At 48.5% G+C, this 26000-nt stretch overlaps 2 protein-coding genes across 10 annotated transcripts in view; one reads left to right on the forward strand and one right to left on the reverse strand.

Moving 5' to 3' along the window:
• Window positions 1-1767: 1767 nt before the first annotated feature.
• Window positions 1768-22825, forward strand: LOC127044884 (tumor necrosis factor receptor superfamily member 10A-like). 2 transcript variants are annotated; one of them, XM_050940134.1, is made up of 10 exons: window positions 1768-1879; window positions 11189-11327; window positions 13580-13711; window positions 16656-16770; window positions 16980-17068; window positions 17301-17405; window positions 18080-18111; window positions 19174-19383; window positions 20287-20359; window positions 21007-22825. In XM_050940134.1, the coding sequence occupies exons 1-10, from the start codon at window positions 1817-1819 to the stop codon at window positions 21294-21296; spliced, it is 1248 nt and encodes a 415-aa protein (XP_050796091.1). In that variant the 5' UTR covers window positions 1768-1816; the 3' UTR covers window positions 21297-22825. The 2 variants fall into 2 exon arrangements, with proteins under 2 accessions (XP_050796091.1, XP_050796092.1); XM_050940135.1 differs by lacking the exon at window positions 19174-19383.
• A 1792-nt stretch (window positions 22826-24617) lies between these two features.
• Window positions 24618-26000, reverse strand: part of RHOBTB2 (Rho related BTB domain containing 2) — a 32123-nt gene continuing 30740 nt past the window's right edge. For all 8 annotated transcript variants that reach the window (XM_050939931.1, XM_050939934.1, XM_050939932.1 and 5 more), the window contains one exon: window positions 24618-25939. In XM_050939931.1, coding sequence (XP_050795888.1) covers window positions 25695-25939 — 245 coding nt within the window. In that variant the 3' untranslated portion in view covers window positions 24618-25694. The remainder of the gene's footprint in view (window positions 25940-26000) is intronic.

The following is a 26000-nucleotide window of genomic DNA, read 5'->3' on the forward strand; positions in this document are numbered from 1 at the left end:
TACCATCAAACCACCTCTGCTGTGTTTGTAAAATGCAGGGTATGTGTTTGGCTCTCAGTGAAAACATTCATATGATTGTTTATGGAGAATAGGGACATGCCCATATCGCTTTACTAATGCATCAAAGACAGTGCCTGTGTGGGTATTTCCAGCGTAAGGCCTGATCACTGCAAACACTTACCTAACTTTACTACCATGACTAGTCCCTGGGGCTAGAGTTCAGTTAAGCACGCGTGTAAGCATTAGCAGGATCTGAGCCCAAAAGGCAAGAAAGACAATCTGATATAGGCAAACAACAAAAAAGCAATTGTAAAGAAGCATAACACCATTTCTTCTCAGTTTACCCTTCATATTTAAAATTTTATTAAAAAATGTTTAAAAATAGATGATACAGAGTGTTGAAAATTCAGTTATTAGTCATCGGGGATACCATACAGAGTATAGGGAGATATTAGTATTTTGATATTGGATAGCACATAACACATACTGTCTGCAGTATCCCCAATGGGAGGATTTAAGGTAAATGAATCAAGGTACAGTCAGCAAGCAGAGAGGGTACATCACTCATACAGGAATGACAGGCAATCATAGTTATAAATAAGTGGGCCAAGTAATGAGGATAGGATGACCCTCATATGGTGGAGTTCAGTTCGGTTCGGTGGGTTCAGGGGATAAGGTCCAACACACCCACACCCCAACCTCCCCAGCAGCTGCCAGTCAGAGTCCTAAACAACAGGATTAAAGGTAAAGAACAACAAAATGTTCTTCCCCCTTTAATGCAACACTGAAGATGGGAAACTGCTCATTAGAAAGCAGGAAATTGGTTTCCTCCACAGCACTTGCTCAGCCTGGCTGCATTGTTTCAATATCAGCAATGACGTCTTGGGGCTTAATTTGCACTCTTGCAGAGTTAGCAATAAGGTAAGTAACTTTAGACTTGCTCCTTCACTCTCTCAGATTGGTGTAAATCAGGCATCACATGGATTCAGGTATTAAATACGTGTAAGATCTGAATTGGATCCTTTAACTTTTGGAATTTCCTCCAGACTTCACTTGGAACTGAGAATTCTGCCTTTACATCATGCAAACTATTGCTTTTAAATTATTTGTCTTGTTTTGTTCTTGCTATTGTTTTAAGGCAGTGAACAGAGAACTAGATTAAACTTTTAACTAAAGCCTCCATCCTGCAGTCACTTAAGCACACGAGTAGGTTTACTGAAGGGAGTAGTTTTATTGAACTTGGGTAACCCTTGATGATGATCTGTTCTGTTCATTCCCTCTGGGGCACCTGGCATTGGCCACTGTCGGAAGACAGGATACTGGGCTAGCTGGACCAATGGTCCGACCCAGTAGGGCTGTTTTTATGTTCTTGTCTGCAGGACTGGGGCCCTAGGCACATGCAAAACGTTTCCCTCTCCAAATCAGGGGCACATGAGTAAAGTAACACATGCATGAGAGTTTGCAGGATCAGGGCTCCCTTCTTGCAGTGCAGCTCAGTGACACACCATGCCCAGGTGCCTGCAGCTAACGCGGTTTGGAGAGAGAGGTAGGCACAGATCTAAAGCTCCAGGTCCAAGGGGCTGGATCCTCCCACGCCCGCCCCTCCCTCCGCCTCTGGGCTCCTCCTCTACATTGCTTAGTGCAGCTTTCACTTACTTGATTACTGACTAGCGAGCTGTGCGGATCGTTCGCCAAGGAGCTCCCTGAGACCAAGGCACCTCTGTGCTGAGGATACAGGCGCACAGAGCCGCAAGTTAGGAGAGCCCTGACCGGGATAGCGGGGGACTAGGAGTGGTGTCCCCTCCTCACCGGCGGGATGAGCCCGGGGCTGGCCAGCATGAGTGCCAGCCTGCTGCTGCTGCTTCTCTGCCTGCTCGCGGTGAGCCAGCGATCGGCCCCGGGTGTCTCAAGGGAAGGGGGGGCTCTAGGACCCGGAGCGCCCCTTCACCTGGGTGCAGGCTGGGCTGGGGTCGGAGCTCCCTAGGTCTCTTCTCCGCTGCGGAACGTGTCCGGACTTGTGCGCTCCCTTCCTCGCTATGGCTGAGGAGGGGGCAGAGCTGGGGGTGGGATCGCCTGGATAAGCAAGGCAGGGGGAGGCGGCTCATCTGAGCAGGTGTGTGTGTGGGGGGGGGGCGTTCACCTGGGCACTTTTCAAGCCGTTTTTATATGTATGTAACGGGGTGGGGAGGCGGCGAAGGGAGCTGATCACAAGAATCCGGTGTGGACAGGTCTGTGCGCTAAAGACTGCGTGTGTGAAGACTGTCCTACCCCTAAGGGAGAAGCACCCCCTCTCCCCCCTATCCAGGGATAGCCCTGTCTACACTGGGGGTTAGGCCCTACCTTGCTCGGGGTGGACTTACAAGCGATGTAGTACCTGGAGAGCGTTGGTGACTAGGGTTTGCTTTGCGCTCTGACAACCCGCTGCCTAACCCCAAAAGACTTCAGGCTCCCCTGCCCCGCAGAGGTCGCGGGGGACTTTCCCTTCTCCTGGATTCTGAGGGTAGGTTCCCTGTGCAGAGGTTTCCTGCTTGGATCCTACTGCTGCCAGCGGCGCTCCAAGAACGTGCCAGCTCCGTGTCTTGGGGTGTCTCTTCTAGCAATGGACTTACCAGTTTGTTTAGAGAGCATTTGGGTTTAGTAACTTTTTGGGCTCAATTCTGCTGCTTTTACAGAGGAACAAGGGACTTTTTCCTTTTATTTTCTAAACTAATAAGGTTTGAATTTTGGGGAACGTGGGTCTTAGGATGTGAACTTCTTAGTATATTGGTAGTATGTATACTCTACAGCAGGAATGGGCAAACTTTTTGGCCCTAGGGCCACATCAGGGTTCTGAAACTGTATGGAGGACTGGGTAGGAAAGGCTGTGCCTCCCCCAAACAGCCTGCCCATCCAACCCCCTCTGCTCCTTATCCCCAGACAACCCATTCCTGGGACCCAACCCCCCTCTACTCCCTGACTGCCCTGACCCTTATCCATACCCCTGGGACTCCCATGCCCCTTTACCATGGAACTTCTGGGATTTCCACACCTATCCAACCTTCCCTGACTACTGTGTGCCCCTCCACCCCATCCAACCTCTCCCTGTCCCATGACTGCCTCCCAGAACCCCCTGCCCCTTATCCAACCCCCCTGCTCCTTGCCATGCTGCTCAGAGCAACAGGACTGGCAGCCATGCTGCTGTACCTCCCGGCAGGAGCTCGTAGCTGGAAAGCGCTGGTGGCTTGGCAAGCTGAGGCTGTGGGGGAGGGGACAGAGGCTAGCCTCTCCTGCTGGGAGCTCAAAGGCAGGGCAGAACGGTCCCATGGGCCAGATGTGGTCCACAGGCTGTAGTTTGCCCACCTCTGCGCTATAGCTTGGAGACTCCTGGAAAAAATGGGAGTTTAGTCATTGGCTTCAGTGGAGGCAGGATTTCGCTCATGATCTGTAGTTCTGTTTGGCTGCTGGAAGTGCAGTTGCTTGTTGGATTCTGGCCTGTCCATGCTGTGGTTGAACACAGCGGTGGCTAGTCTGGTTTCAAAGCAGCAGTCTCATACCTTGTCTCTTTCCATGTTCCTCCCCCAGTTGATTTCCCTTTGTTCTGCTATTGACAGCCTTTTTTATAATCTGTAGTTGCTTCTCCCACTCCCTCATCTGTGCCTCTGTCTCCTGCCCTGTATGTCAAATGCTTGTATGAACTTCCTCGGGCAACCTGGTGGAGATGCTATCAGATCTAACTTTTTAGAGAGGGGGGAAAAAAGCACACCCCAAGCAACATACTGAAAGAAACAGTTAGGAAGTGATGTGCATCACATACTGATGACGTCATTATCATCACCCTCTTCCTTCCTCTTGTTACCCCCATAATTGCTGAGTCATATCTGAACTTGACCTGGACTTGGCTAACTTTACTCATGTGACTAGATCCTTTGAGCTCCATCTGGGAACTACGTTAGGGCTCCTCCCAGGATTAAAGTTAGAGTGGTTCAAGTGTCTGCAAATCAGGGTCTTCACCTATAAGGGCTTTGGGCAGAGTGCATGGCTTCATTTGTTTCTGTGAAGCACCTAAAATGCTTTTTTTGTTTGTTTGTTTTTTTTAAAAGTACACAAAACTTAAAACTGTAATCTCTCTGGGGCATGGGGCATGAAGTGTTATGTCAACTTAGAAGTGTCTTACAAAATGCAGTATAGAGTTAGTACTGTTTCCTTCACTGGTGTGGACATCAAAGCTTTTTTCAGAATGTTGTAAGCCTGGTGTAGATTCTTGGCTGGGCAGAACATAAGTGATCTCTCTCCTGCCATCCATCTCCAGCTTCTGACAAACAGAGGCAGGGACACCGTTCCTTACACATCCTGGCTAATAGCCATTAATGGACTTAACCTCCATAAATTTTTAGAGAGGGGAAAAATGAGCTCAGCCTTCACCACCTCCTCAGGCAAGGAGTTCCACAGGTTGTCTGTACACTGTGTGAAGAAGAACTTCTTTTGATTGGCTTTAAACCTGCTGCCAATTAATTTCATTTGGTGGCCCCTAGTTCTTCTATTATGGGAACAAGTAAATAACTTTTCTTTATTCACTTTCTCCACCCCACTCATGATTTTATATACCTCTATCATATCCCCCTTTAGTCTCCCCTTTTCCAAGATGAAAAGCCCTAGCCTCTTTAATCTCTCCTCATATGGGACCTGTTCCAAACCCCTAATCATTTCAGTTGCCCTTCTCTGAACCTTTTCTAATGCCAGTATATCTTTTTTGAGATGCTCCAAAACTTGGTTTTATTGGCAGGAGAGGAAAAGTGTGTGTGTGTGACACTAGAACCATGCTGGCCACAAACAATAATTTAAGGGGGAAAAATGGATCTATTCTATCTTGTATTGCAAATGGGGTACTGTGGTTCTGGGTTATGTTTAAAATGTGTCTAGTTTCTTTCTCTGCTGCAAAAATATACTGATGTCCAATGTGACAGTCCAAACTATGTTCAAACCATCTTGTTTCATGTTTTGTTTCCATCCCTGTTTGAGCAGGGCCTTGCTAAATAACCATACGTTGTACTAATGTCACCTTTTTGTTCTCCTGAACTGTATTAGGAGCTATCAGTGGCTGCTGTTGGTGAAATTCACTCCTGTATGAACAGCCAGCACCATTTAAGTGGTGCCCAGGCCTTGCTGTGGCTCTGTGCATGGGGGGGTGAATTTCATGCTATAAGGGACTTGTACTGCACTAAATAGCAGTCTGCATGATGGACTGTAACTGCTCAGGCCTGTCTTCTGGTGGGGGAATTATCCTCTCTATTCTCCAGGCTTGCCTCTTAAAAATATCTCTAATCTGGGAGGGGTAGCCCTGCAGACCATTATGTATTAATATTACTAGGGTGAGTAATTTTAACATCCATCTCCTCAGGGGTGACTGATTTACATTTCCTGTTTTCATCTCAAAAAGCCTTCCCTTAGCTGTATGGCATGTGCCTCTTGTGTTTTAGCTTCATGAGCTCAACAGAGGACTCTTGCTGGCAAATCTGTGCCTAGGATGGCCCAGATATGGGCCTGAGTATACTGCTTGGGTGAAGTCCATGTTGGTGGAAATGCTGTACAGTCAAAGGCTAAGCCAGTTCGTCTGAAGGCTGAGGAAGGATTCCCATTGACTTGAGTGGAAGAGGGATTAGGCTCCTGGACAGGGCTGTTACAGGTTTTCTCAGCGGATGAAGGATATAGCCATGTGACCTTCACCCCACCAATGTATCTTAACCTTGAGCTGGAGGGACCAACCCAGTCAGTCCTTGGTGTCTCTGCTGAGTGGGAAGGGGTTAGGGAAGAAGAAAGGTCTTATGGTTAAAACACCGGGTTGGGAGGGCGGCAGGCGGCTCCGGTGGACCTCCCACAGGCATGCCTGCGGAGGGTCCACTGGTCTCGCAGCTTCGGTGGAGCAACCGCAGGCACGCCTGCGGGAGGTCCACCGGAGCCACCTGCCGCCCTCCCGGCAAGCGGCAGAGCGCCCCCCGTGGCATGCTGCCCCAAGCACGCGCTTGGCACGCTGGGGCCTGGAGCTGGCCCTGCATGGACCCAAGTCAGAGGGTCAGCATGGTGCAGTATGGGTCCATTAGTACGGCTGTCAGACCTCGGTCTAGCAGTGCGGATGCTCAGGCATAGACTTAGAAACGCTGAGTCCATGAGCTCAGGTTTGCTATGCAATATAGACACATCTTATGTGATCTCAGGCAAGTTTCTTAATCTTTTGTGGCTGTTTCCAAGCTTCTAAACAGGGGATATGTCCCAACCACAGGGGGCTGAGGCTTAATGTAAAATGTGCCCTCTGAGGATCACCCAGGGCTTTACAGTTTAGATTTTATCCTTTTGAAGGGAATAGCCTGGGAGCTGTCTTGCAGTGGCTGATGTAAGGTGCTGCTGTTGGGCGTCTGTTGATAACATTATCTCATGTTAAGAACATTCTGGTGAGCTTCTATTTGCTCCCTTGCTTGGTGAGTTTCAAGTCTTGTTTGAGACCTGCCTAAGCTATAGGTGAAGCTGTTTTTGTTAGAGTTGGGGTTGATAGTGGCTGTAACCTGGTTGTATTAGACAGGCTTTATTACTGAAAGGTGAAAGCAAACTTCATTACCTGTGGGTATTTCAAGTGGATATGTGGATTGTTGGTCAAGTTGTAAAGGCCTTGTGTTCAACTTGATGACACATCCGTGTTTGTCTGTTTGTAGCTATCACAATCGCTCTGTAATGCTGCATCTGATCAATTCCAAAATTTCCAGGAATGTTTTCAGTATCAAGGGCCAGAATCCTATTAAGTTTGCAGGTGGAAGTCAGAAAACTGAAAGGAGGAAAATGGGGGATACACATTGACCCCTTGCCACCGTAACTTTAAGAACCTCTGCAATTGTCTAGATTGGCGGTTCTCAAATTGTGGGTTGGAACTCCATTTTAATGGGGTCATGAAGGCTGACTTGCTCGGGGCCTGAGGCTGAATCCTGAGGGATTCAGTCCTGGGCAGCAGGGCTCAAGTTACAGGCCCCATGTCTGAGGCTGAAGCCTTGGGCTTTGGTCCCCCTGCCCAGAACAGTGGGGTTTGGGTGGGCTCGGGCTTCAGTTCCTGCTTTGAGGGTCATGTCATTTTTGTTGTCAGAAGGGGGTTGTGGTGCAATGAAGTTTGAGAACCCCAGGTCTAGATCAAACAAATGGCCCTATTAACCCCTTCCTGCATAATACCCCTGCTCCTCCTTCCAATAGAGTCATTCAGGGTGTCAACAGGCAGGACCGGCGCTAGGGGTTTTAACGCCCTAGGCGCACAGCAATTTCGCCGCCCCACGCGCTGCTCCCACGGCTCCAGTGGAGCTGCCGCAGTTGTGGCTGCGGACGGTCGGCTGCTCCCGCGGCTCTGGTGGAGCTGCCGCAGTCATGCCTGCGGACGGTCCACCGGAGCCACGGGAGCAGCCGACCGTCTGCAGCTACAACTGCAGCAGCTCCACCGGAGCCGCCTGCCGCCCCCTCTGGCAAAACGCCACCCACCAATAATCCTGGCGCCCTAGGCGATTGCCTAGGCTGCCTAAATGGAAGCGCCGGCCCTGTCAACAGGTTACAATCTCCCAGACAAATGAGGGGAAGTATAGGGGATGTGCACACAGCCCTGGCAGAAGGGGTGAACAGGGACCCTTGTATGTGGCTATATAGAACCCCTGGTTGGGGGGAAACTGGGGAACTATGGTGTGGGAGTGCACAGAGCTCTTGGCATTGGGAAAAGTGTGGTGTGTGGGGGGGAAGGGAATGGTTGTGTGGGGAATGACATGTACACAGCACATGGAATGGGGGGCACACAGGAACCCCCAGTGAGGGGAGTTGCAGAGTCCTTGCATTGGAGGGGGTGGGTGGCACCCAAGGAACTTGTGGGAGGAATGGAAGTGTGCAGGGAGCTCCTGGTGGGTTCAGTAACTCTGCCTAGCCAAGCTGGTGCATGCTCCCCTAGTTGCATCTATGTACCAGTGTGTGCGTGGGGTTGTAACCTCCCTAGCTGTATAGAGACACTTCCCCATACCCACTCCTTACTAGCAGGCAGCCATGTGGGAGACTCTGGCTCTGTCCCTCTGCAGAGGCTGGGAGTTCTGTAGGGTGAACAATTTGTGTGTGTGTGTGTTTTTTTTTTTTTTAAGGGGTTGGGGCTCTTTTCGTGCATGTCCTCACTGCATGAGCATCAAGATCCCATGGCTCAGGAGGTTCTGGCCAACTTCCATCCCAATATCCCACCCCCCCACAGTTTCAGTGCCATGAGGTATCCTTGTCTCCAGCCCTAAACTGTGTCGAGTTGTTTTGCATCGTTCAGTAGCAGCCGCTTCTCCTTGCAAAGGTGTGTGATACAATCCTGGATCAGGGAGGTGTTCTTGAAGTGCTTTGGGATCTGTTGGGATGATGAGTGCAGCTACAATGTCAGTGGTATTGCCACAAGTGGCTGTGATGTGATGCCTTGAGTTGATGGATTTGTACTGGAGTAACTGAGGATAAGGAACATCCTCCATTGCAGGGCTCTGGAGTTTCCGCTACCTCAAGCTTTGACCCAATCATACTGTTAACCAGGGGATGGCTGTGGCTCTGGGATGATGGGGTGGGGGAAACCAGGGGTGAATTTCACTCGTGTCCATCCAGCGAAAGATCTGTGTGTGCTTGAAGAAAACAAGAGTGTCTCCCCTGGCTGCTGATGTGTACTTGAAAGTGTAGCCCTGATGCTGCAAAGAACAAACAGAAGGGTTTGCGCGCTCTGTGGGATGGGGGATGGCCTGAAGAATGTTTACGGATCTGAGTCATCCTAGGTTCAGGGAGCACTATTGCATGAAACCAGCTGCAGCCAGTTTCCTAGCTCACACCCTCCCCAGTAGTTGGGTGGAGAAAGTGTGTGTGTTGACAGGGTTGGGAGAAGTTTACACAGCTCGGATCTGTGCAGTTATTTAATGTCAAGTGCATTTTAATTGTTTCAAACCTTGTTTCCTGCAGAGAGTTTTTTTTGTTTGTTTTTTAAAGCTGCTCCTGGCTCACTCGGGGAAACTTTTCTTTGTTTTTTTTGTTGTTGTTGTTGTTTTTTTAAGCAAACAGTGTTGCTTCCGACTGGCCTAGAAAGATTGGGATGAGTGAGGAAGGATTAGCACAGGTGGTGCCAGAGACTGGGGTGGGAGGAAAAATGGTCTCTTTTTATAACCACAAAAAAAAGAGGAAGGGAGTGGAAGCTTAGTTTGGTAGAGGGATGATGAAGGCCTGTGGAATGCAGAAAGTGCTGCTGGGATTTTCTCCATTGTTCCCTTCATAAATTTAGTGTAGGGTGTGGGGGACGTGGAGATATTGGAGCTGTGCCCCCAGCAGGAGAATCTAAGATCTTCTTTGTACGCTCCCCCAGCTCATCCTGTTTGGGAATGACCACATCCTCCTTCACCCTGTACTTGCTACTGCAGTTGCACCAGGCTGATTTGTAGCAGGTAGAGACACTACATCCCGTTGTCTGTCTCTCCATCTCTTGCCCCTTCCTTTTCTCCCTCCCTCCCTGGTAAGGAGTGTGTATGGGAGTTTGAGGAAGATTGCAATCTGATAGTTTTGTCCAGGTGTGAATAAAAGTGGGAACCAGGGCTGCCAAGAGCTGGTTTGGGCCCCGGTGAAAATTTTTTTGGGGGGGCCCCAGTGGGAACTAGTGAGGAGGAGCATATGGGAGGGGAGCGGGGAGTGGCAGAGACTAGGGATCTGTTATGGAAACAGGTAAAAGGGCCACCCAGAGGAGACCCCCCCTTAGAGAAGGCTTTTCTTGTGGCATGTGCTGAAAGAAGAGTCCCTGTAATTTCTGGGAACCTCTTGGATTCTGTCTTCCCACAGCAAGGGTGCTTTCCCTGGATTTGCTGGGCCATCTGGCTTGCCCAGGAATCTTAGGGCTGGAAGTTGGGGAAAGCCGGATTCTATGGCTAACTTGTGACCTTCAGCAATAGAAGAACTTCTCTGTGCCTTGGTTCCCCCCCATATGTACTTGTGGGGGTAGATAATGGTGCCTGCCTCTGTAAAGATGCTCAGGTGAAAAGTGCAACAATGTTGTCCTGCAGAGGGGCTGGCTGCATTGTGACATGGAGCTGGTATTTTGGCCCAAGATAAATCCAGGGGGTGTCCACACAATAACTCCCTAATATGACCTCTAGAAGGTGAGGTGGTAAGGTCTGATGCAACATCCTCCTATGAATGAGTAATGACTAGAGCAGATAAAAAACAGGCCATGGACTTCCTGATTTTCTAGACCAGATAAAGGGGGAATAACACAAGGTTACCTCATATTCAGGGCTGTTCACTGAGAGCTCTGGCCTCGCAAACTGTGAGACTGAAGTTTGAGTCACTCTGAGCTAGGGTGACCAGACAGCAAATGTGAAAAATCAGAATGGGGATGGGGGGTAATAAGAGCCTATATAAGAAAAAGACCCCAAAATCAGGACTGTCTCTCTAAAATCAGCAAAAAGAACAGAGTACTTTTGGCACCTTAGAGACTAACAAATTTATTTGAGCATAAGCTTTTGCGGGCTACAGCCCACTTCATCAGATGCACAGAACTGAACATTACACTAAGGAGATTATAACACGCACACACACACCATGAACAGGTGGGAGTTGCCCTACCAACTCTAAAGGGCTGTACCCTACTCTGAGCAGGCTGTTGGTGTTTTTCGTGTGGCATAGCTGGCAAACTTTTAGTATCATGGGGAGGGAGGGGCAGGCAAGGCAATGATGCTTTTGCATATGCTCCTCTTCCTCCTCCTCCACCTCAATCCCACCACAATTGACCGCTCATTCCCAAGCACCAGACATGGGTGGGAGAGGACCATTACAGGGAAATCTTGATAATCCTGCACCCTTCTGTAGGTCCTTACATCCAGGGGATCCCAGTGAACCTTTATTAACCTCTCCAAGGGGTTGAGGACCTTTGTTCCCTGAGGAGATATGAGCAAAGAGAGGGGAATGAAGTGCCCAAGGCCACCCAGTGGCAGAGCTGGGACTAGAACCAGGTGTCCTTACTCCCAGTCTTTTGTCCACGTCTTTTTTTTCCTTTGAGTATCTCCCAGTCTGAATTACCACGCAGCTGTCCCCTCCCCCTCAATCCCCATGCTTCCTAGCCTTCTCATCTTCAGCCAGATGCTGTTGCTTCAGCAAATCAGCCACCCAAACTCAACTGACCCTCTGTCTTTAAATCTATTTTTAGCATGAAACCAAGTCAGCAAGTGTCTCGCTGGCCCAGGATCCAGAGGGGCCCCAGTTGATCCCTGTAGCTTTGAGTCGCAGCACAGAGGACTCCGAGTTCTACCAACATGAAGATCATCTTTGCAGAAAGTGCCCTGCAGGTACGATGCTACCAGAGCTGCCTCATCTGCTCCCCTCTCTTCTGCCCACCTGCCTGCACTGTCACTGCTCTGGGGATAACTAGGAAACTCAGCTGTCTGCTGTGTCCTGGACCTTTGCTATCGAGCCCTGCTCTGTCCTCATCCTAGGGGCACAAGGGTGACTTTGATTTCCAGCTCTTTCCCTCTCCTCCTTTACCATCCTGTGGGGGGCATCGGACTCTCCACCCACTGCCCCGTCCTAGGTGTACATGGGGGGTATGAGTTTCCATTGCAATAATGCTGCCTGCTCCAGCTGTGCCTAGTGCATGTGCCCCTGGGTCTCTGTGTCCATGTCCACCCCTCCACTGCTCCATAATACCAGAGCAGTGGGGTTACCAGCACCCTGAGAGAGGGTAGCAATCTCCATCTCATTCCTTCACTGGTGCTCACTCATCCATAATAGCAACACATGAATTACTAGACTGGACCACACCAGTGTCCCTCTAGTACAGAATCCTGTCTCCAACAACAGTCGGCTCCAGATGCTGCACAAGATGTAAGATCCCCCTGTCAGTTCTAGGGTGGCTACCCCTTTGCCCCCACTCCGTGGTCTGCTCCAGGAATGCCTCTCGGGTCCCAGACCTCTAACCATCACCTCTCTGTGAGCAGGGATCCGCGCTCCTCCCCTTCCTGACTAAGGGCTTAGGCTTCCAGGCCCCTTGCTTTTATCCTGGTAGGTCTGATAAATGTCCAGCCCCTGCACCTTGGTTTCTCTCCAAGGGCTATGAGTGGTGGTGATTGTTGTGACCGAGCAGCTTTTCTAAAGCAGAGTATGTTTAGTTAATGATAAAAAGGCTCTTGGCGAACATGTAAAACAATAAAAGGATCTAAATGCTTTCCCAGTAACATCCTCTCCTCCCATTCCCCTCAGTCTTATGGAGACCCTGGCAGTTCTGCCCCTTCCACAATACAAAAGGTCCTGTCTAGCTGAGTCAAAACAAAGGTCCCTCTGTCAGGTCAAACTGGCTTCTTATATCCCAAACTCCTGCTTTGTCTGCCAGCCTCCTGCAAACAGGTCACTGCCCTCTTCCCCAGGGGGTGTGGGTGGGTAGTCATGTGTAATTTTGGAAGGATTAGATTTTTTTTTTTTTTTAAACAAGTAAATGTTGATTTTTTTTCTTTTTAATAATTTTTTTTCCCCCATATGCTCCCAAACAAAAACCACTGATTGAAAATCACAGATAGGAAAAAAAGTAAGAAAACTGCTGTTTGGGAACATAATTTGGATTTCAGGATATTTATATTGTATGTTTTGACATGCAATGTTGACCCATTTGTTTAACAGTTACAAATATTTAATGTTTTGAATCTCAACGTCTGTCACTAAAGGATTACTGCCTCACCACCCATAACTTTCCACAGCTGTGAAAATTTAAATAAGCACTGATATTTGTCAAAATTTATAATTAGGCCGGCAGCATAGGCTTATGAGTGGGGGTGGGAAGAGGGTCCTATAGAAGACGCAGCCCCTAATATTGGGACAATCCTGATTAAAGTCAGGACATCTGGTCACCCTAGCAGCCTCATAGGGCTGGCTAGCTGCACAGCCTGCTCTGAGATTTTGCATGAATTCCCCACCCCTTTCCTTTTTGTTCCAGAGTCTGTAGGCCCCCCCAACCCAGCAAGCCAGATGCACGTATCTAGAACATCTATTGACATCAAGGGCTAGTCCAAGGGCCCACATAGTCTGATTCACCTCAGCATAATCTTTGAAACGTTTCCTGCTTTTGGGAGCTGTCTCAGACATACAGACAAGTCAGAACATTAAATACAATGGTTTCAAGACACTCCTGTGGTCATCATATCTCATTAAACCCCTGCAGGAGGGAGACACGTGATGATCTGCTTCCAGCATAGTCTCCCCCGGGCTTCATGAGTTAAAGATGAGTTTAAGCCTTGAAGCAGGAGATTTTAATATCACTTCCAACATTGTTCTAATTCTAGGTTATCCTAATTATTTATTAAGATATCCATGTAAATCTGTTTTTGAACCTTGCTAAGTTCTTGGCCTTAACTTCCTGAGTCAGAGAGTTCCACAGTCTAATTACACATTATGTGAGAAGTGCTTCCTTTTATCAGTTTTGAGTTTGCCACCTTTTGATTTCATTGAACGCAGGTCTAGCCCTTTATTCATGGAAATGCCACCTGTGTACTCTGTCTTATATCTATCTATCTGTCTCTCTCTTCACACATCTCCTCCTCCTTTCCTGCAGGTTTCCATGTTGAAAAGCATTGTGTTACCTCTAACACTAGCGGGAAGTGCTCTCGGTGTGAAGAAGGAGCTGAATTCACAGAGTACCCCAATGCGCTTCCCAAGTGCCTGACTTGTCGTGTCTGCAGAAAAGGTACTGAGAAGAAATAGATGCTGAGGTCCTCCGCTCCTCCAGGGGGGCAGTTTTTCCACTGTGCTCAGTTCACCATGCTAGTTTGAGCCAAACCATGGAGGGACTGTAAACTCCGTGGGACAGGTGGTTGGTTCTGTTCGTACAGTGGCTAGCATGATGATCTGCTGGTCAATGACTGGGGCTGTTTGCTGCCACTACATTACAAATAAGTGGCTTACTCTGTGGTAAATGAGCTTGGCTGAGAGCATCTTGCATTAGAGAGGCTAAAAGTTACTGAGTGATGGGCAGATGAATGAGCCCCATGCATAGCGCTTCCTGCTGGTCTATTATTACGATTGGTGTTTGGCTTTTGGACAGCAGAGCAGGCATAAGCAGGTGCAGCACCATCGACTCCATTGTACCTGCATACGCCAGGGCTGAATATATCCCATTATCTATATAAAATATAACAAACTGTAGGCAATTGTCAAGGCTTGCGAAGACCTTGAGCTCTGCAGCACAGACCTTTCATTCTTGAGTTAATGTAATACCATCTATCATCTGGCAGCAGTTGTAGGCTATCATCTTCCATGTGGACCAGCTGCTGTGGGTGGAGATGCAATGTATGCTTTACAAGTAGGCTGGAAAGATTAAACTCTTTTATTGGTAAATGTCAATTTCATGTACGTACACCCTGACACAAACTTCCACTGATGATGTCTGCAATTTACAGATGGGCAAAGTAAGCAAAACGCTGCTGGAGAACTTACTAGAGTTTGGTTTAAGGATATTTACTTTTTTATATTTTGACATGGGATGTTGACAATTTTTTTTAGCAGTTACAGAATTTCACTGTCATTTAATTGTCTGGCCTTCCTCCCCAATGATTTCCCACAGCTGTAATAATTCCGATAGAAAATGCTTAAAAATCAACATTGATATCCGTCAAAATTATATTTGTAGGGGAGGGAGAGAAACACGAATTTTGCCTACCTTATAAACAAGCATGAGAACAGCTGTCCGCTCTTGGGTGTAGGGATGCAATCAATCAGTGCCTCCTACAGGAGTGGCTGAGGGAGGAGACTCTGGCAAAGAATTCTGGGTAAATTGCTATGCTAAGGAAAAGTGACTCAGGATCTTGTCTGTGTAGAGCAGGCAGGATCTCTAGTCCTATCAAGAAGGAACTGAGCCCCTCAGTCCAAACAGAGGTAACAGCCTTTGTTATAAACAGATATCTAAGGGTTAATGTCTCTTTCACCTGAAGCACCTGACCAGAGGACCAATCAGGAAACCGGATTTTTTTCAACTCTGGGTGGAGGGAAGTTTGTGTCTGAGTCTTTTGTCTGTCTGCCTGTTTTCTTCGGTGGGCCACCTCTTCTTCTTCTTCTAGTTTTCTTTTGTGTGCTGCCTCTTTGGCTGCCTGTTCTCTTTGGTAGGCTGCCAGTTTGATGCTTTCTTCCTTTTCTTTCAGCTCCATCTCTTTTTGTTTTATTTCTAGTTCCTGTTTGTGTTTTTCCATCTCTCGCCTGTGTTCAGCTTCTTTGATTTGTTCTTCGGCCTCAATTTTTGCCTTAGAAGTCATGGTTCCTGTTTTCTTGTGTTGGGGTGCCCTCCGGTGTTTATCTTCAGAACTGCAGGTTCTCTGTTGCCTCCTGAAGTCTGCCTAGCAACAGTGCCTTTAGCTAATCTTCAATGTTAAGTAAACCTGAAAAACCACTTTATTTGCATGTATATAGTGCTGGTAATGACTCTCAATGGGAGTGCTATTGTGTGACAAAAGACTCTTAATAGCACCTTAATGGTTTCTTGCTTAAGATGCAAGCCACAAACTGCCAGAGAGAGCAGAAAAAAAAAATTTCTCTCTGGTTTCTTTGAAAACCAAACCCTCTCTGCTAAAAAGTCCCTAGCAGAGAAAAGAAAAATATAATATTCCTACTGGCTTCTGGATTCTATCTCACCACTGCACACCATGTCAAACCTTAGTCCCAGATTTGGACCTTAGCGTCCAAAATATGGGGGTTAGCATGAAAACCTCCAAGCTTAGTTACCAGCTTGGACCTGGTACTTGCTGCCACCACCCAAAAAATTAGAGTGTTTTGGGGCACTCTGGTTCCCCCTGAAAAACCTTCCCTGGGGACCCCAAGACCCAAATCCCTTGAGTCTCACAACAAAGGGAAATAATCCTTCCCCCCTCCAGGTGCTCCTGGAGAGATACACAGACACAAGCTCTGTGAATCCAAACAGAGTGACTCCCCCTCTCCGTTCCCAGTCCTGGAAACAAAAGCACTTTCCTCTTCACCCAGAGGGAATGCAAAATCAGGCTAGCAAATCCAACACACACAGATCTCCCCCGATTTCTTCCTCCCACCAATTCCCTGGTGAGTACAGACTCAATTTCCCTGAAATTTCCCAGAAAAGAAAACTCCAACAGGTCTTAAAAGAAAGCTTTATATAAAAAAGAAAGAAAAATACATACAAATGGTCTCTCTGTATTAAGGTGACAAAATACAGGGTTAATTGCTTAAAAGAATATTGAATAAACAGCCTTATTCAAAAAGAATACAAATCAAAGCACTCCAGCACTTATATTCATGCAAATACCAAAGAAAGAAACCATATAACTTACTATCTGATCTCTTTGTCCTTACACTTAGAAACAGAAGATTAGAAAACAGAAACTACTTTTCCAAAGCTCAGAGAAAACAGGCAGACAGACAAAAGACTCAGACACAAACTTCCCTCCTCCCAGAGTTGAAAAAAATCCGGTTTCCTGATTGGTCCTCTGGTCAGGTGCTTCAGGTGAAAGAGACATTAACCCTTAGCTATCTGTTTATGACAGCCTTTACCTCATTAATGCAAGAAAATCCCTTCTTGCTCATTACACCGATGTTGGATGCTTTGCCTTGGCAACATGGGCTTGGGCAAGGCGGTGCTCTAACAGAGTTGTCTTTCCTATGCTCTCCAGATGAGGTGCAGCTGAGTAAGTGCAACAGCAGTAAGAACACGCAGTGTACTTGCAAGAATGGTACCTTCTGCTCTCCAGACCATCCCTGTGAAATATGCCAGAGGTGCACACTCAGGTCAGAGCTGCTGCTGTGCTGGGTTGGGGAAGAAACAGGGGAAATGCCTGACCCAGGCTGTGGGAGGTGGGTGGGTCATCCGTGCTAAAGCAGAAGCATCTGATGACTCTGCTCTGTAGGCTTGCTGTTGTCATCATTGTGGGGAATTCTGGGGCTTCCCCTGGCTGGCTGGCCTCCCTCATTCTGATCCATTGTCATCTGTTTCCCAGGTGTCCTGAAGGAGACACACAGGTCAGTTCCTGCACACCACAAAGTGACATCCAATGTGCACATCCCACAGGCCCGCCTCCTGCGGCAGGTAAGAGCAGAGGGTTGTCGGGGGAGTGGGCATTGAGGGGGAGATGCCTGTAGAAGCAGTGGGAGTTCATGTTTAACTCAGTGCTGTACTTGAAGGAGAAAGGTGGGTGTTCAGACTCCCTGGGCCTGATTCTTTTTACTTGCTGCTGTGAATAAGAAGAGACTCCACTGGAATTGCTGGCTGAGAGGAGAATTTGGCTCTTTTCCATGAGACCTCGTTTCTTCTCCTTCAGGCGGCGTTGCAGGCTGGATGGTAATTTGTATTGTAGCACTAGTCATCTTGATCTTGCTTGCAGTCTTGTGGTGGTGTTGGTACAGTCGCAACTCGTCTTCTGGAGGTAAGAGATGCTCACAGGGCAGGGGTCATATGGCATGGGGGTGGGGGGGGGGGAGTACATTGAATCCAGGCAGTGAAAGTGACTTGCTCAAAGTTTAAGAACACATCAGCATTTTGGGGGGCCTGTACCTTGGGAAGGGATAGAGTTTGTGGGTTCCCCTGTGTTGGCACATCCGTCTTCAGGACTATCTGATGGTGCATGTGGATCGTAGAGCACTTTGGGAGAAGAATTATCAGCTTTGAAAAGAAAAGGTTTTTCAACCTTATCTGTGGTGAGGCCAGGTCCTAGCCTGGTCCTTTTTCAACCTGCAGGACACTTGTGGTCTAATCCGCGCACAGCTGTGGCCCACATGACATCCTCAGGGTGTGTGTGTCACATAACATACCAAGAGCTGCATATGCAGCCCACAATGGTAAATAGGAAGAGAACCACTGCCCCTAGTGTAATGTGGAAGGTGGTTTAGCCAGTTGTGGGTCTGGTGGTTGGGTTGTAGCAGTCAAACAGAACTCAAATGGCTTGACTGTGGGGTGGGAATGACTCAGTTCAGGCTTGGCTGCAAGCCACTTACCTCTTCCCCTTCCTTCTGCACAAGGAGCCTCTGCAAGGAAAAGACAGGAGCTCAGGGGGAAGGGCAAAAGCTGCTAATCTTTTCCTGCTCCTCTTTCTCTTTCCAGGTGATTCAAGAAAGATGTCAGGCAGCTTCAAGGTGAGTGTCACTTTGGTCAGCTGGGCAGAGTGGATTTAATCAGTCTTTTTTTTTTTTGTAACTTCGATTTTACTCCCTCACTCCCTCTTTGGGCTTTCAAAGATCTGCCTGTAACCAGAAAGCTTGAGCCTGTTAGGTTCCCATGGAATCTGCATAGGTCCAAGTAAGGAAGCTGCTACCACAGGGCTTCCAAGTGCATGTGGTGGGCAGCGGCTCCTTTTCCTTCACTGTCAGAAAGGGAGGGGCATTGGGCTGGAAGTTCTTGTAGTTATGGGGCTGGGGACTGTGGCAGTACAGGGACTCACACAGTTGTGTGACTCAAGGCAATCTCTGGCCAAGAAGTTGTCTCCCCCGCTTCATCTTGGCATCTGTGAGGTAGCTGACAGCTGCACAGAAACTGATATCTTGTTTGCATGATGGTGGTAAAACATCATCATCCCATCCCCTTCTTCCTTAGAACCTGCCATCCCAGGCACAAATGCAGCAGGCTGTTCACTTTGCATTCCCATCATTGTGAGGCGGGTGTCTGTCCCATAGCACTCTTGTTCTCGTGTCTTGAATGGAGATGTGACAGTGAGATGATTAGGGGTTAGGTTAGCTGGGGAGGGTGCCAGGAGAGGGGAGCGTGAGGCCTGGGGTATGTATCTGAAAGTGTTGAGCTCCTGCAAGTTGGTCTTCTGAGAATTTGGTTGCATCCAAATTAGAAAGCAGGCCTCTTCCAGCTGTAAATCTGTCTCAGATGAACAGTCTGGTTTAGTCTCTGAGGGGAGTTTAGATGCTACCCCTGCCTAGCAGAAATGCAGAGTGGTTGGGGACCCCACTTCCAGATTAGAGATTCTCAGGATAGCCAGTATTTCATAGTTAGGCTCTGGGACCACATTCCAACCCTCCATCAAACTTGGGTGCTCAGAGCCCAGATTTGGGGAGTTGGGTCCATCTCTAACTTTTATGATAGCTTCTGAAATCTGCTGCTTCTGAAGTAGCCTCTACAGTCCTGATCCTTTGGAATTTGATACCTGCAGATGTGCTACTGCTGGTTTTAAAGAATTGTTTTTGTCTTAGTTTTCCTTAACAAAGGCGCATATCCTTTCACCACTGAGGAACTGCACTCGAGGGAGGCTGGCAACTCAGGACAACAGGCGGAATGAGCAGTTAGATCAGGAATCCCAGCATGGGTTGCTGGCTGTGTCAGACCCTAAAGAAGCAGTAAGGAAGAATAGTCGATGTGAGACTACAGCTCTATCTGCAGCAGACAGTGCCCTCAAGCAGGAGGTAACTCACTGATGTGCCCTTACTGCATGTACTGGATCTAAGACTTAATCAGGTCAATCTCAGTCCCTTTTTTTTAACATCTGACCTGGTGCAAATTTCTCTTCTAACCAAGCAGCTTCTTGAGAGTTGAAGATCACGAGTTCAGTCTTTGCCACTATGGGGACTAGGTGCTTGTGGCCAAAGTGCCCTAGCATGAGTCTACGGATCAAGTGATTTTTGGTCTCCAAGCCATCTCCCTGCCCTGTGGGACTGGCTGATATAGTGCTCCTGGCCAGGGAAGGAGTGATGAGGGTTAGCAATGCAGGATCTCCCACATAGGCCTGGTCTCTCTTATGGCATGTGGAAGAAGTGAAGAATTGTAGGGTCTGCTGCCTGCAGCACATAACAATATCCTGGCTGAGCAGAAGGCTTGTAACCCTGGGGTGCTGAATGCTCTGCACAAATACCATGAGCAAGATCATGGCTCTTTACCTCCTCTTGTGGAGTGGCAGGGCTGTTCCCCATGTCCCAGACTGGGGGTCCCAGCATATCACTGCTAAGAAGGTTCAGATGATCCTTGTACAGTAGTCTTAACTGAAGAGTCTCACAGGAAGGGCAGACTACTTGGCATAAAATCTCCTGCATGGCTCAGCATCAGCCAGGGGAGAAGAGGAAAGTCTCCTTTTTGCTGGTGCTTACTGGTAGCTGGTAACATCAGTGTGCATTAGATTACAGTGTGCTGGGGCCTTCAGTCTGAGAATCCAGCCCAAAAACCATGGGATGGAGGCGATCCTGACAATCAAGAGCAGCTGTGCCCAGAGGCTCACACAGTTGTGCTCAGACCTGCCCCACTGGGATCTTTCCATGTGTCAGCCTGTTGCCTATGGTAACGGAGGTGTGTTGTCATTTTCTCATGTGTTGCAGGGAAACCCAGCATCTCAAGTGGTGAGCAGGAGGAGGAAACTGGTTCCAGGGAGAGGAAAGGACCCAATAGAGAGTAAGTGTTTGTTTGGGGTGGTCTGTTGTAGTGCTTTGGGCCTCCATGGGATGTGTTGTAGCCTTAATGGGTGCCTTCTGAGTGCCACCGTGCAGCTAAAAACAGGGCTGGTCAAAATACTTCAAAAAGCTTTTGTGCTAATTTTTTTGCGTAGAAATACAGAAGGGAGGAAAGAGAATAGAAATGGGAACTTGAGGGGAGACAAGTCTTCTATGAACTTTCCCTTCATGTAAGAAGCCATTTCTTGGGGGGAGACTGACACAACCTCCGCTAGCTCTGGATAAAAGTCCCCTCAGCCTGGCAGACATAGAATCCCTTGAGGAGAAAGGGAACCTTAGTGGGGATCATCCTTCCCATGTGTGTTCCCGACTGTCATATAACTTGGGGATAACTAATTGGGGTCCAAAATCTGTGTCCCAGTGATCTTCATGGTCACATGGGGAATAGGCTAGAGAAGAATATTGCACAGTGAGTATGGGTGGAGTTACATCCAGTCTGATGAGAATATAAGAGAAGCTGGCCTAGTGTGGCATGATGGGATGTGGAAGCTACTAGAACAGATGGCTGGGTTGCTAGAGCATAATACATTTCCAGTGTCCCTATCTACCCTGTTCTCATTGGGTGCTTGTGCCTTGGCTCTCTCCCAGCTTTGCGGTGCTCCTTCGACACCTTCACTCAAGAAGTGCCCTTCAAGGACTGGAGACGGTTTGGGAGAGCCCTCCTCCTCACAGAAAATGAGATTGAGATCGCGGAGAGGAGTGACAAGTACTCACAGGAGCCACATTACCAGATGTTATGCACCTGGCTGAACAAAGCAGGAGTAGGGGCTTCTGTCAACCAGCTACTGGAGACACTAGATAAGATTGATCTCAGGGGCGTTGCAGACATTATCTGCTCCAAGCTTATTGGCCTTTATGAGGAAGAAGAATTAAACTGAGGAACAGGGTGGGATTGCCTTGCTTCTCTCCAAGCCAGAACCATAAATGCCTCTGAAATCCTGGATACCCCCTGCCCAAAGATCTCCTGGGCTGCTCCTGAGTAAGGCATCCTTGGTAGATACCAGCTGGGCTGGGGGAATTGGTTGTCTTTTAGAGACAAGAGCCTTGCAAGCCCTCTAGGAAGAGTGATGCTGCAAAAGCTGTTTAACAAACAGATTCTTCCTCTGAATGACAGGATCTAAGTTACTGTCAGACATCCAGGCTGGGATTTCCTTGTAACACTCTGTTGCAATGACTCTGCTAATATGTTACTGTGGAGCACCACTGGAATCTTACCCCATGGGTATTGGCATCGCCTGGCTTTTTCTGGCTGCAGGGACTTGGCTTTTGGCAGCTGGAGGGAACTGCAACTGGCAAAGCTGGCATGTTTGTCATTCAGGGCCACCTCCAAAAGCTCTGACTAAATGTTATACCACCTGCTGCTGCTGGATGCTTTAGCCTTCTAGAAAACTTGACAAGCCTCAGCCAGCTGGCCAGAGCCTCTACCTCCATCTGTGACAGGCAGGTTTTAATTGGTTCTTGGGTCATTTGTTACCTGCTGTACATTTTAGCTGTAGCTACCTGTTTTATTTGCTGTAGGGTTAGACCATCTAGTACCTAACACCTGAGGACTTTACTGGAGTGAGGGGCAGATAACTGTCTACCCTATTGGTACTGAAACTGTGATCCAGGGGGATTGTTGTCTTCTAGAAGATGCCAAATCCCAGCAGAGAGGAATAATGGCTCAGTGGTTAGAGCACTACATGGGACTCAGGAGACCTGGGTTCACATCCTTGCTTTGCCAGACTTCAAGTGGGACCTTGAGTGAGTCCTCTGTGCCTCCATTCCCCTTCTGAGCAATGGGGAAAATAGCACTGCCCTACCTCATGAGAGACTGTGAAATTAAACATGTGTTCCTCCCCCTATCAGATGCATAGGGACGCACTGTCCAGACACCAGTCCTAGTATCTTTTGTACATCATTCAGGGACAATTTTATTGGCTGTTGGAATTACCTGCAGTTACTGAGCTGGCTGAACCTGACCTATCTGCAAGGGGCAACCATCCAGCCCTCCAACACACCAGACTGGCTGGTCTCGGCTATCCAGCACGCCAGCCCTTGTTAACAGGCCTCTGCTCAGCATGCAGATTGGACAGCAGTCATTTCCTCACCTCCAGCATCTCATGGAAAAGATGGAGGCTACTCATGCTTGAATGTCAAAAGTACCCTCCCCTTCCCTGACACAATCCCTCCCTGGGTTTTAAAGCTGTGCTTAAAACAAGAAGCAAGAGTAGATGCCATATTTATGTATTTATTAGGAATTTTAAATGTAAATATTAACTTAAAAGGTAATATAAAAATAGGATTTTTTTCCCCTGTGTGGTAGTTGTTTATACAGAGCTCTAGCCCCGCCAGTTTTTTTTAAATATTTCCAGTTTTTATACATGACTTGTATGAAGGAAGAATAAACTTTTTTTATACGCTAAAATGTCTCATTCTTCCCCCCTGCCCACAGCCTTCAGCCACAATGTTGACTTAGTGGTCTGGGTTTCAGTGGAGATCAAGCTGGTGTGTATCTACAGAGCTCACACGTTTACATCATCTGGTTCACACAGTTCATTGTGACTTATGTTATGATCCTCCCACACTGGTTTTCCCCTTCATGGTAGTAACCACAGCATAGCAAACTCTTGCTCCTGGGTATCTGCATCTCTCCTCTCTCCACTAACCAATAACAGTCCTATGACATTTGATACCCATGTGGCACAGCTGTAAATTACACCAGGTGCATGGCAAAGGAGAATCAGACTTTCAGTGGCACTTGCCCCAAACCCACCTTGTTTTGTGTCAAAACCAACATTTCCCTGGCAGAAGCAAAGTCATCCACTGTAATAAGCTTTCTGCAGCTGGAGGTGGGAGTGGGGCCTCCTTGATAGGTTTGTGTAGTATCAAAGCCAGCACTGATGCTCTCTTAATAAATTGATGCATCTTCACTAACCCAGGGTGTAGAGAAACTGCACCCTAGGGAGCTTAACACAGGTCTGACTTCCAAGGAAAGGTTGGCATGTTTCAAATGAGACACAACCAGAGGGTGACATCTGGGTGCTGTACCCCGTACCAACTTCCCCATCATTGCAGAGGGAGAGGCTGGCTCCTAAGTCTAGCTTGCCATTGGGCGTAAGGTTGACTTTTTTTTCCTGTGCACAAAGCACTGCCTTGGGCAGATGCTGAAGTGCATCTTAACTGACTGGGAGGTGGAAGCTGGTGCACATCAAGTGGGCAGAAGATAAGTGCCCCTCCCAGGGAGGGGACCAGCAAAAGAATAACTGACCCTTTGTACAGAGAGGGAATAGGCAGCCCCATCCTGCCCTTGCCCACCTCCTAGGTCTCGGTTGTTAAATCATGCTGCCAAAGCACATAAACAGCATTGTTGCCCTCAGAGCTCCCTGACTCCATTCTAGTTGTCATCCCTCTGAATGCATGGCTGTTGGATTAGACCCCAATTCCTCACCATCTCCCTTGTCAGTTATTGCTTGGGTGTAGCCCAGCCTTGTGGAAGTGGCTATGACTCATAGTGGAACTGACCCTCTGCTCCAGGTGGGGTAGTGAGTGTAAAATGCACACTATTCTGCAACTGTCCCTGCCCTCTGGGGGGGAGCAGAGTAACCCCACCTAGGTGTAAAAATATGATCCCTCAAGACACTTGTATATGAAACTAGCATCCTCTAAATCTGCTGTGTGGGATAGCTCTTTAACACCTGCTAGGCAGGGCCAGACCAGGTTGCCAATGCCCCCTTTCCAAAAGCGATTACTCTGCCAAAGCACACATGTTCTCTCCCTTTGCCTTGTTTCCCTGACTCCCGGCCCTGAGGCACCACACTCAAATGGAGAGGGCACTAGACTAGATGCTGGCTCCTTAAAAATGGAGTTTTATGCCTGATTTGGATTCAGCTGATGGCAAATCAACTGTTCTGTGCCTCTGTGGATGGAGCCTGCTAAATAGTATTACGCAGCCCTCTAGCAAAACTCCTGCTGACTTTAATGGGAACTTTGCCTGTGTAAGATTGATTGATGGCTCTGCTGTTAAACTGTTTCATGTGAGTGGTGGAGCTCAGGTGCCTTGCCTTAAACATCCTCCAACCAGTCTGTGGCTTGGCTGGGTGTGTGGCTGGCTTAGTAGGGGCCTGGGAGTGATCAGTCAGGACTGAGATTCACAGCTGCAGGCAGGCCTTGCCTTCCCAAGCAGCACCTACTTCCTTCCAAACACACAGGGACCATGCTAGTCTTTAAAATACCATTTATTACAATGGAGCCTTCAGAGCTAAAATCCCAACCAATGGGAGAGTTGGGGCTGTGTGTGTGTGAGGGGTCTTTAAAAAAGAAGTCAGAGGCTAGGGTTCCACATTGGTGCAGAAGCAGCCTGTCCCAAAACAGTCCTCTGGGTAGGCTGCTTCTCAGCTCATCATCCCCAGCTCTCCACCTGACCCTGGCTAAACCCACAGAATCACAGCAGACCCTAGCTGGGATTGTTAAATGCAAGATCCTCCTGGGAGAGCTCACTAAGCAGGAAGGAAGGCAGAGGACTGGGGTGGGGTTCTCAGTCAGTGGAGGAGCTGGCTGCTTTGTGAATATACTCTCCACCTGCAGCAAAGGGAGACTGATTCCTAGGCTGACTCTGCTTAGGTGTCCATGGGGCTTTCCTGGAAGGTTGTACAGGCTTAGGCTGGTCCCAGAAGGCGCATCCTACCTAAGCAAATGTTCCAGAGGCCAGAGCCAGGCTGTTAAGTGCAAAGAGAGACAGGCCTGCTCCCTGTCAAAGGAGCCCCAGCGGAAATCTCAGGGCATGTTCCTGCTCCGGCTTGAAATGTCCCAGGGGTGAGGAGGAGTGAGTCGCCATCGGACAAAACAAGACACAACCTCCAGTTAAAAAATAAAAGCAGAACCCAAAGGAATTTCATTTTTCTCCTTGTAGAATATTGGTTTTAAAACAACAGAAAGCTCACGCTCTGGTAAATGTGAGGTTCTCCTGCTGATGAGTCTCTGCAAAGCCTTCTGCATGCCAGCAACCCGCCGTGGGGGCCCTGCTCTAACAACCACCCTGTTCTTGTCTCCAGCCAGAGCAACTACAGCAGGGATCAGGACCCTGGAGAACTCCTAAGGGGATCCAGAGACTCATGGTCCTGAGCCCCCCTATATGGTACCTGCGCACTCTACCAAGGACTCTTTTCCCACATTCTCCACTGAAGGGCTTAGCTGGTGGTGTCTACTCCAAGCCTGGTGGACTAGATGCTGGTACGGGTCAGTCGGTCGGCTGCCACCTTCTCACAGGGACACTGGAGTGAGGGCAATGGGAGCTGTCAAACCACAGCTGAGGAGGACGACGACGATGAAGAGGAGGAGGAGGAGGCTGTGGCTGCTGATGAGGAAGGGGAGGCAGAAGGGGACGAGGATGTGTTCCAGAAAAGCCACCTCCTCTTGGGCTGCCGTTTCTGGTGGAGGTAGTCTTCCTTCTCGCGCTCCTTCTTGGCCCGCTGGTAGTGATCCTCTTCCTTCAGGTACCAGACCGGCGGCCAGCGGTGCTTCTCAAAGTACTCCTGGTTCTCTGAAGGGGGCAACAGCACAGGGGCATGTTAACAACACAACCAGAGCAGGTGGCATCCCAC

The sequence above is a fragment of the Gopherus flavomarginatus genome, chromosome 2 (genome assembly GCF_025201925.1).
Source record: "Gopherus flavomarginatus isolate rGopFla2 chromosome 2, rGopFla2.mat.asm, whole genome shotgun sequence".
Taxonomy (NCBI): domain Eukaryota; kingdom Metazoa; phylum Chordata; order Testudines; family Testudinidae; genus Gopherus; species Gopherus flavomarginatus.

What these genes read in the sequence shown, in the direction of transcription:
- LOC127044884 (XM_050940134.1), top strand. Translation starts at nt 1,817, where the DNA reads ATGAGCCCGGGGCTGGCCAGCATGAGTGCCAGCCTGCTGCTGCTGCTT. An exon ending in TTGCAGAAAGTGCCCTGCAG is followed by an intron (nt 11,328 to 13,579) that starts GTACGATGCTAC and finishes CCTTTCCTGCAG; the next exon opens with GTTTCCATGTTGAAAAGCAT. An exon ending in TTGTCGTGTCTGCAGAAAAG is followed by an intron (nt 13,712 to 16,655) that starts GTACTGAGAAGA and finishes TATGCTCTCCAG; the next exon opens with ATGAGGTGCAGCTGAGTAAG.